This window comes from Limulus polyphemus, unplaced genomic scaffold, assembly GCF_000517525.1.
Source record: "Limulus polyphemus unplaced genomic scaffold, Limulus_polyphemus-2.1.2 Scaffold1722, whole genome shotgun sequence".
In the NCBI taxonomy this organism is placed as follows: Eukaryota; Metazoa; Arthropoda; class Merostomata; order Xiphosura; family Limulidae; genus Limulus; species Limulus polyphemus.
The window spans coordinates 228,172-239,391 of NW_013667332.1; the positions used below are offsets into that span (position 1 = coordinate 228,172).

The 11,220-nt window shown below is 33.1% G+C and overlaps 1 protein-coding gene across 1 annotated transcript in view; it reads right to left on the bottom strand.

Moving 5' to 3' along the window:
- LOC106464699 (mitochondrial pyruvate carrier 1-like) overlaps positions 1-5,262 on the bottom strand; it is a 32,529-nt gene extending 27,267 nt beyond the window's left edge. Inside the window, exons 1-2 of the mRNA XM_013924854.2 lie at positions 5,147-5,262; positions 4,011-4,014 (exon numbers count right to left, since the gene is read on the bottom strand). Of these exons, the coding sequence (XP_013780308.1) occupies positions 4,011-4,014; positions 5,147-5,223 (81 nt within the window). The 5' untranslated portion in view covers positions 5,224-5,262. The remainder of the gene's footprint in view (positions 1-4,010; positions 4,015-5,146) is intronic.
- Between the last annotated feature and the right edge of the window lie 5,958 nt (positions 5,263-11,220).

Sequence of the window (11,220 nt, forward strand, 5' to 3'; positions counted from 1 at the left end):
TTCTTCATTACCCATTTAAGCCGTCTCCAGCCATTATTAGTCTCAAAGTGGGTTCCTCGTCATCGAATTTGACAACTATATATCCCTTTTATCCTGTGTGCAAACTTAAAACATTTATATTTATTATTCTTTACTAAAAGGTCAATTACAGTACACATAATAGTTAACAAAGGTTTCTCCTTCCTCCTAAATAAATGTGAAACTGTTAAATTGTGTGGAAACTGATTTGCATAGTACACAGATTAGAATACTTAATGACATCAATGGATACAATTTCCATCAGTGAATAAAACATTATGACCCTTGTATGAGACAAAATACAAACCACTTATTTGCTACCCTTACAAATAACAGGGTATAATGTCTTTATTCCAAAAAAAATTATTTTTTTTTCTCACAGATATTCATTTTCAGAATTTGCACAGACTATTTCAAAGGTATTTTTGTTAAAAACACCAATACTTGCATATATATATTAATGCCCAGCAATTTCTAATCACAACATATCTTTATCAATACTAAAAACAACATAATTCTACAACAGTATCTTCCAGAGTAAGTTTTTTAACACACTGAATAAGAACACTTATCTTCCAGAAACTCCTGGATGAAGATGCCCTTTTGAACACAAAGAACAGGTATATGTATAAACAATTAGTGCTATGGCAGTTTAAAAATTTCATATTTGAAGGAAGGAAAAAAAAAAGACTCCAAAATCAGATTTTATTTTCAAAACGACATCAGGTTGTGGAAATGTTACACTTTCAGAATTCATGAACAAAACTTGAAAAATAAGCAAACAATCCACTACAGGTTTTCTTATCAAAACAACAAAACAAAATAATTTGTAATATCTATGGTAATAAATTGTATGATGCAAGTTGTTATTAAGATTTTCAAGGAAAATAATTAACTTGATTTTGATTTTTAAATAAATATATCTATGGCATAATAAAAAGGTTTAAATCCAGATGAGTAACTAAGACAACTAATGCTTTTCATGGAAGCAGAAGAATAAATTAGCCAGGTTAGAGCCTAGATCAGAACCTATAACAAAACTGTCTGTTAATAAATTTCATTTTTAAAGATTGTTATTAGGGATACTTCTGACAATATGATTTTGGTAACCCCAGATTAGTAGCCAGATCAATTATTTCAGTGAGAGAAGTATTAGTAAATAAATATTCGAGAACAAATCTGGCTTTACACTTTGAATTATAAGCACAAGTAGAAAATGTAAAGCAGTTACTAACAGTATAGTAAATCAAATGGATTCTCGTTCTTTCTCAGGCTCGATACGAACTCGTTCCTTCTCGGCCTCGATACGAGCTCGTTCTTTATCAGCTTCGATACGAGCTCATTCTTTATCAGCTTCGATACGAGCTCATTCTTTATCAGCTTCGATACGAGCTCATTCTTTATCAACTTCGATACGACCTCATTCTTTATCAGCTTCGATACGACCTCATTCTTTATCAGCTTCGATACGACCTCATTCTTTATCAGCTTCGATACGACCTCATTCTTTATCAGCTTCGATACGACCTCATTCTTTATCAGCTTCGATACGACCTCATTCTTTATCAGCTTCGATACGAGCTCTTTTTTTTCTTAGCTTAGATATGAACTTATTTAGAATGGATATTGTTTGGACTCCAATCAAAGCTTACAAGTGTTGGTAGAGTTAAGCATTGTATCATTAAGCAGATTAGATTGTAATTTAAGCTATAGATAATTTTAATTTTCTAAAAAGCGGTACTGACTTATGGAATGAGTTGCCTTTCATAGTAGTGGAGACCAGCACTTTACATGAGTTTAAAAAAATTATCAACTATTTCCTGAAAAATTGAGGTTGTTTACATTTTTACTTTTTTTCAAGAGCAGGTTTGGAAGTACAGCCGTGACGGACCAAATGGTACCTGGATGTCAGAAGATTATCTTAAGTTTAAAAGATAAAAATTTCTTAATTGGAAATCATTATATACTACATCAGACAAATGATATCAATGAGAAATTATAAAATGAAATTAGGTTTGTCACTAATAAGAATAATGACACAATAATTACAAAGGACTTTAATTTTAGATGCATCGATTGTGATTATATGGAAGTTAAGCATTGATGTAAAGATTTCTTCTTGTGATGCAAGATGGTTTTCTATACTGAATGGTCAGAAAACCAATCAGAGATGATGTAATTTTAGATTTATGGTTGTACGAGTTGAAGTAGAGGAACATTTGTAGATGATTGCTCACATTTATTTAGATTTAATATTTTGCTACACATTGAGTTAAAAAAAGATATAAAATTTTTGTTCTTAATTTTCAGACAGACAATTCTGAAGATATGAGACTAGACTTATCACTGGTGAATTTGGAAAATGAGTAAAAAAGTGATGCGGGTCAGATTTTTGAAATTTTAAAAAATAAATTACCCTTAATTTAAGATAGGCATGTTCCTAAAAGAAAGAAAAGTGAGAAGAAAAATCACACCTAAAAGCTTACTAGGGACATAAAAGAGAAATTATCCATCTTAAAAACTCACCAATTAAGTCTTCAGTTGGAATACTGTATATAGTTTCAATATCTTTAATTTAACAAATGATACAAACTTATTAGAAAGGGTCCAGGAGAGGGCTACTAAAATAACATAGCATTTAAGGGACAACAGAGAGATCACTTGAATATTTATCTAGGCTTCCTAAAACTCCCTCAAATTTATTGTGTCCAACATAACTGAATGCAACCCATTCTAAAGGTCAACTACATTGTTAGAAATTTAAGACTGTCTAATTCATATTTGTATCCATCCTCATGTCCTACATTTTTCATCATTATAATATGAAGAAAAAAGATGATGCATTAATACCATCAATTCCTTACCCTTTCCAACAATTCTTAAGGTAAAAAACTCAAGACTAAGCCCTACCAATAACATATACAATGAACTTATAACCTCTTCAGACTTATACTCAGTACTTCTGTAAATACAACCCACAATACTATATTCCCTACTAATAATAACAACACACTGCATGCATGACTTAAGACAGAATTTCCCAAAGTGTTGGTCGTGCCCCCCAGGAGGACATAAGTAATTACTATAAAACATATACTGCATTTTAAAAGTAGGAGGAAGTTGCAAGAAACCAAGTGTGAATGACAAAAGTTTGGGAAACACTGATTTTTCTTCCATAACACTGTTAATTCCCATCAAAATTATAGTTCAAATTATGATCCCACACGCATTACTATACATTTATTATAATTAAAAGCCATCTTCCAGTTATTCTTCTAATTCATCAGTGATCTAAGTAATTTTTCAAAGCAGCAGCATCTTTCTCATGTTCAGCAAAACCCAAGATCTTACTATCATCAGCAAATTTAAGCAATTAATTGTTAATTTCTCTATGTCATTGATGTAAATAAAAAAAGAGCAAAGGTCTCAACATTGAGTCCCACAAATGACTCCTGTCAAACAGTCTGCAGAGGGTGTTAGTTGTTTTTTTCAAGTTGTAGTTTATAAGAAATTTGAATATTATAGAGGATATATATGCATAAAGTAACCAAATGACACATATATGGCCACTCCCACAAAATAGATAGTAGTTCAACAAGGTGATCACTAGACCCATCACAGTTAGGAATAAGCTTATGTTTACTATTTCACCCATTATTATTACTGTAGTGTAAACTAATTATATTCCTACATACTTAAGAATACCTACACACACAAACCAACAAATTAACTATACAACTCAAACAAAACTAGAAAAATCTGTAGTGGCTTCACATATACATTAATAACATAAGTAATTTTTTTAATATAAATGTGCATATAACTCGAGTAAAAAATTTCAAAAAAGAAAAAATCACCATGAGAAAAAACAAAGGTTATCAGTATGGGGTTAGGGCCACTCTTTTCATTTTATCCTAACTAGCATACTTAGAACAAACAGCAAGTCCTTGAATCATCAACCAAGTTTAAAAAATTATTAAGTTGTAACTTACCGTACTGTTTGGAAAAGAATCGGGAAACAGCAGTAATGAAACAGGTTTAGGAAATATAATGGTTCCAATATAGAAGAGAAAACCAATAAATAATGAATCAGAAAAACAACAATATCACATAATCCAATTTGCTTCACTAAATAATCATAAATTTTATTATCAGGAAAATTAACTTTTGCCTATTCTATAAAGTTAAGAACTTTCTTTTACTATGAAATTCTTTACCTACACTGAAATCAACAATTACTGAATTGAAGAGCAATAAAAAGTTAATACATGAATTAAGTATCTAAATAAAACTAATTTTCTTAGCACATACAAATTTGTTGTTTATAAAAATGCTGAGTAATTCTCTCAAATAATAATAAATATAATAAAGCAAGAACATATACTACACATAAATAAGCCAAAAATTAGTATCTCTGTCCAAACTTTTATAATTGTTCTTTCCAAAATTCTGATGATTCAACACCCATTTGTTCAAATACTGTAAGGATTTTGGATGCTTCTTAAAATTAAAGCACACACACTGAAAAGTAGCTAAAAATACTTAACTTGCTTTAATTGTAAGCATTCAGTATTAAATACATAATACACGTTTAATCTACTGGCCTCCCGTTTATAAAACATCATATTATAAACACAATACTATATATTTGATAACTTATTCATATGGTAATTATGTTATTATTCTAATCCCTTTTTAAATACTATAAAACAGTATATTGGACTAGAAATTTTAAAAACTGCAGTTGTTTTCCAAACGACAAAAAAAACCTAAAAGTTCAAATAACTAATATTCAACATATACTATGACGACATTTGTTCTCTAAATGGAAAATTTAATAATATTTTGTCCCAACTTTTAAAGGTACATTAATGGATATCTTTCTAAGTATAGTTTAAATAATTCTCAATCTTAGCGATCCTACCACCATTACCAACGATATGTTGAAATCGCTAGTAGTTGTAGTAGTACGGCTGTAGAGTGTAATACTACAATGGGAAGTAAGCCAACAATTTACATAAAACATTAAAAGCGAAATCACTTTATATGCGAGTTACACTTTATTAGTACACTTACATGTAATGCCACTTATGGAATTTACTTTAATTAAATCAATAAAATGCTTAACCTGCATAGATATTGACGAAATTCTTTGCTCTTCAGATAATTAGCACCCTGCCGAAACAGCCTACCTACACCAGCCATTTCAACCGTTGAACTAATGTTGTAAGAATGATCAATGTAGGTTATTTTATTTTTTGTTTCGTATTAAATTAAGTTCGTGCGCAGAACACGTCTATAGCGAAAACATGTTTTGTTTCAAGATTGTGCGCTTCATCAGGCTTAGCAATTAAAAGTATACGATATAAAGAATGTATATATAATCAAAAATTGAGCTCATGAAAATAACAGAACACAAAAATCGCATACGAAATATGTGAGACATGTGATATAAAGCTTTGTTGTGTTTTCTGGCTTTGTCTATAAGGGGATATAGGTAGCTTTTTTGTTAAGAAAATGTTTAAGTGCGATCAATCAGTCGTTGTGCAAACATCTGCCTGAATAGGTAGTTATGAACTTAGTGTTTGAGGAACACTTAGTAGCTTTTTTCAAGTTGTGCAATACTTCCTTTCTGCGACATTCACTCTCTCTTGATATTGTAGGAAATCGCATGTTTTTCTTCATGTTGTACTTTTTGACAAAACCGTTCCCATTGCAAAATTACCGTCATCTGTGTTCACATTGAGTGGATCTTCCGGAGTTAAGTATGCTAATACAGGAGTACAGGAGATGTGGTCAGTTCCTTCATCGGTTCGTTAAATATTTATTTACAGTTAGCAGTTCAACAAAACTTACTTGACTTTTCAAATAATTGGTGTAGAGGATGAATTTTGTCAGAGAATAATCTTGCAAACTGACAATAATATAAGAACAGTCCAAGAAATCTTCTTACCTCATGGAGGTACTATAATTGTTGTTGGCCAATTTGGGACAGAGTCAATCTCCATTAGATCTGTAGACACTCCTTCTTTGTTGACAATGTGACCCTAGAAACTCGCCTGTTGATGGAATAATTCACTCTTCTTGGAATTCAGCATAAGTTTCTCTTTCCACACCAGTTCAGAATGTTTCTTAGCTATTCACAAGCATTATCAAAGTTATTACCATATGAAATTATGTCATCCAAGTTGATAGTATTGTTACGCCTCCGGTCGTTAGTTAATTTTCCGTAAAAAATTATTTCCGAAGAAACTTTACCGATACAAGTCCTTTCTTAAATAAAACTGGTTTACTCTTTCTAAATACAACTTTGCAATACACTTAATTTCCACAGTCGCGCTATAACAAACGCTATAATTCACAACGAACGTTTCACGTGCTCGACTCAACAATATTCTCTCTCTGTCCGCAGTTCAATTACACATTACATTGTTGCCGTCACGTCTTGACCGTCTTATATATAAAAGAATACCAAAATCTATTAAACGCTCGAGCATTCAGGAAGGGACAGGATCCTTCTAGAAGTTCATGACGTGTTACTAGCGTCACGTGGCTTCTGCTGTCGTAACAGTATGATGTTTCAGGGTAATTCAGATCACACTCCATTATTTATTGAAATGTAGCAGGAGCAATACATAATCCAAATGAGAACACAACAAAAAGCCACAATCCATTTCCTGCAGTATAGGCTGTCTTGTCTGACTTGAATTTTATGGTTTCTTGTGTTCGTTGCCATAATAATGACATTTTTATTCTTCATGTCCACTATAGTTCTACCTACTATTAGTTCATCAGGCCATGCTCAAGTGTTTGGTTCTATTATGACTCAATCACTATATGCAAATTTCTTTTTCAAAGAGTCATGGTATAAGAAATTCACTTTTTGATGGCACAATTACTACTTTTTTTTGCTGTCACGGAAAGTTCGGCCCCTGTTATAGTGATTGTCATGTAGTTCACAGGGATTTTCTGAAGCTGTTTGAAATTATTTTAACCTTTCATCAATGTCTCTGCATGAAGTCAGTTCCTAATATGCATTCTCACTCAATATCAACTACTTACAAATCTTGAGGCATAAAGAAACTTCCAAAAGTAAAAGTAATTTATAGTATTCCATTTTTTGGAACTTTATGTCTACTTGTTATTTACATCACTCCCTCTTTATTCATCTCTGGATCAAATTTATCACTTTTCATTACCAAATAAGGTCGAATTACTGTAGCTGTAGAACTATCGTTTATCATCATACTGCAAGGCTTCACATTAGTAAGCCCATTGACTCGTTCCTTTAAATGATGAACTTACCTTATTTGGAGTAGATAGTATATTCTCAGCTGAACTTTGCTCCATAAGTAAGCCCATTGACTCGTTCCTTTAAATAATGAACTTACCTTATTTGGAGCAGATAGTATATTCTCAGCTGAATTTTGCTCCATAAGTCCAGCTAATTCATGTTTCCCAGTATCTGGTTAACTCTTTTTTTGTTCCTTTGGTCTGGTTGAGTTCGATGACTCATCCTTTAATTCCTCAAAGTCTCAGCTGAAGGGACAGGTTTCCACATCTATAACAGTTCCCTTCTGTTATCCTTACTGAGGAGTCCTTATTCCCTACAAACAGTTCGTGGTAATATGTCATTTGAATTTAAATTTGAAATACTTAATGGATTGTAGTATATTTTCTCCATTCTGTATAATTAATTGTCTAACTAATTCTGTTAGTTAATCAGTAAAATCAGGATGTTGATCACTGGCCACCTAAGCAGGACCTAAGCAATCATTGTGAGAGAGGATCCAGGCGTAAAGAGATGTTGAGCCCCAGCCCAGAGAACAGTGAATGTAGAAATCTCAGCTAAACTATCCAAGGTGATGCATCACCTAACACTCGAGCTGATTCCACTGCTGAAAAAGCAATGTCAGGAAATGGCCACTGACTGGGTCGAAACATTTGTCCTGTACAACAAGGAGGAAGATTGGCTGAGGTGAAAGTAACCCTCTGATATGCCACGAGGATAAAATGTTTCGCCTGCATATCACGCTTATTGACACTGAGAAAGTCCTCAGTAAAACACATGATGATCTAAAGGCATCAAAAGTGTCTAAGAGCAAGAAAATAGAGGATGTAGAGAATCTGCAGGCAAAACTTAGGTGAGTAGGATTGGTGTCTCAGATGATCTTTGGGATAAGTGTATATTCTGTATATATTTAAGTTATTGCAACTTACTTTGTGTATTTAGTATTGCATTTTCATTAACGAGAGCTCTCTGTCTTCTGCGCTCATGAGTGTATGTGGAAGACCGAGCCTAAATTTTTTGATGTATATATATATATGTGTGTGTGTGTGTGTTTCATTTGTATGATTTATTGACATTTCCCTGACTCTTTCATGCATGGAAACATGTGTATACAAAGGAGCCGGAGCTACGGGGCAGCATGATGACATTTTCAGAAATATGATTTGCTTTATTATTTCTACTTTTTTATGCGGTTGGTGTAGACTTACTCTTGGCCTTAGGAAATTTAGATACTGACATAGTGTAATGATAAACAGTACACCGACAGCAACAATGAAAATTTTACACGTGTGTACGGTAACAAACATTTAATTCTCGAACGTTTCGAAATGTACATATACCATTTTCAGCAAGCTTTATTTAACAAGGTAAATTATTAGATACCAACTATTTATAGTGTTCAAACATTATGTAAAGATTAATCTAAATACAGAATAAAAGAATGAAGTCAAATAAAAACAACGGCAAACAACAAATCGAAAAGAATAGTAAAGTGCATCAACTGTGACAAAATTATACAAGTTATTAAAACAGGCTTAATTGTAGCGAGGCTGTGTTATTGTTTAAAGCAGGGAGTTCATTCATAATAGCTAAACTTTCTTTAAATAAAAGTTCAGTATTGGATGATCCAGATAAGATGATTTTGAAATTATTAATCAAGATGTGGTGGCTGCTATGTTCAATATGTGTGTGAATTGCGGAGTCTGGAAGTTGTGATAGTTTTATACTGGAATGATACTCCCGTATGTTGGCAGGCGTAATTGGAATATAGTTTTTCCAATGTAAGTGGCATTACAGCCATCACGTGTGTATTTATACACGATCCTGGAACGCATAGGGGTAGGCATTAGGTCTTTAGACCTGAACAGGTTTTGAATCTTAAAAGGTGATCTAAATATCATATGTAGTTTTTCTTGTGGATAAAAGTTTTCATTATTCTTCAAATTTGTGACTTCACTATAAAACTTTGTTTACCTAAAAAAGGAACAATCAGTCTTAATGGGTATTTGTCTACAGTGTGTGGTTTTTCTGGGGTTCAATTTTGTGAAAAAGGAGCTTTCGTGTAAGAGCTTGAATAAAATGTAAGGGATAGCCGTTATTTATTAAACATTCTGTAGGTTGATTATTTCGGAATAAAGAGAGAGGTAGTCAGAACAGATGTCATATGCTCTATTTAGAAGACTTAGTATAAGGTTACCTTTAAAGTAGTTCGGAATAAAACTGTCAAATCGAGTGTATAATCCTGAATATGTTTGCTTACCATAAACAGATGTTGCAAAGTGATTATCTAATCTGCTAATTTAGACTTCAAGAAAAGGCAATTTACCATTTTTTTTCAGTTTCACAAGTACAATTAATGTTAAGCTGTTTCAAGTTTAAATAATCCAAGAATTGTTTGATGTGATTACGGCCACGAAAGAGTAAATACGTGTCATCAACATACTTTCTGTATGAGGCCTGTTCATATTCGGCAGGACAGGTGTCTAACCAAATTTTTCAAAATTAATCAGAAGAGAGGAGAAGTCACGGTTACAGAGATGCAAAAATTGCCACTGAAGTTGAAACTGGTGTTCTCCAATTAGATTTCTTAGAGGATTCAGAAGTCAGAGATTCATGTGCATCTTTCACTGCCAGTCCATGGATAAAATCTACAACTGAATACAATGTAGAGGAGAAAAGACGCAGTGAAAATGTAAGAAGGTACTTCCAGCTGGTATGGATCCAAAATTATGAGTGGTTGTGGTATCACCGTGACAAGCGAGCAGCTTTTTGTGAAGTCTGTACCGAATACAAATAACCGCATGACACATCACCATTCATCTTTCATAAAAATTCAACTGGCTTTCGCAACCGGAAAAAGGAAAAGAACGTATTGATCACCACATGGAAAGTGAGAGCCATAAACGTGCGAATAACGAATAGAGTATAAAGCAGGTAGCAATAGAAAGCTAATTCGATGATCATGTAAAAGAACAACAGCATCAAATAAGACAAGGTCTTGTAGTCCACCTGAACACTTTGAAAACGCTTCTTCAGCAAAGCATTGAGATACGCTGACATTCAAATAAAGATTCAAACGTTTTTCAATTCAATAAAGACAAGGCAATCACTAACCCAGGATTGGATCTTCTTTTAAAAGAAAATCAATATACATCTTATGATATTCTTACTGAGCAAGAAGAGAAATTAGTTCTGAGTGCAAGAAAAAGCTTGATTAGTGATGTCAGTGCAAGTGGATTTTATACCATAATCTGTGACTAATCAAGTAATGTGTCCAAACCTATCAGTTATCGTTCTCTTTTCGTTATTGCAATGATGCATATAAGGTTTTGAAGAATTTGTTAGTATAACGCCCTGCGAAGAAGGGTTGGCATCTGAAACCTTATTGAAATACGTAAAAGATACATTGATAAGATGGATGGTATGGCTTTTGATGGCGCATCAGCAATGAAGAGGTTAGCAGTTTTATTAAAAGAACAAGTGTGTAAGCATGCCCTGTACATTCATTGCTTTTCTCACTGCAACGAATTGGTTTTTAAAGATACAAATTTAACTTCTTCTATGGTAGAAGATGCTGTGGAGACGTGTATGCTCTTGCTGGCGTGACCCCAAAAAGAGTTTTGCTCTTTCAAGATGTGCAAAATTAAATGTTGGAGGTTCCTGATAGCACTCGAGGTATTTTGAAGTTAAAACATTTTTCGAGAGCGAGAAGGACCATAAGAGGTGCTGCTGCAGATGTCCTAATCAAGAAAATCATGAACTTAAGAAAACCTTGAGGCATCTGTCGAATGATATCACAGTCACTTCAGATTGTCGCCAAAAATCGATAGGTATACTTCGCAAAATCAAGTATTTCCTTGAGATGTTCAAAGTTGTTGCCATGAACGAGATAGCTTTTCTTTGGAAAACAA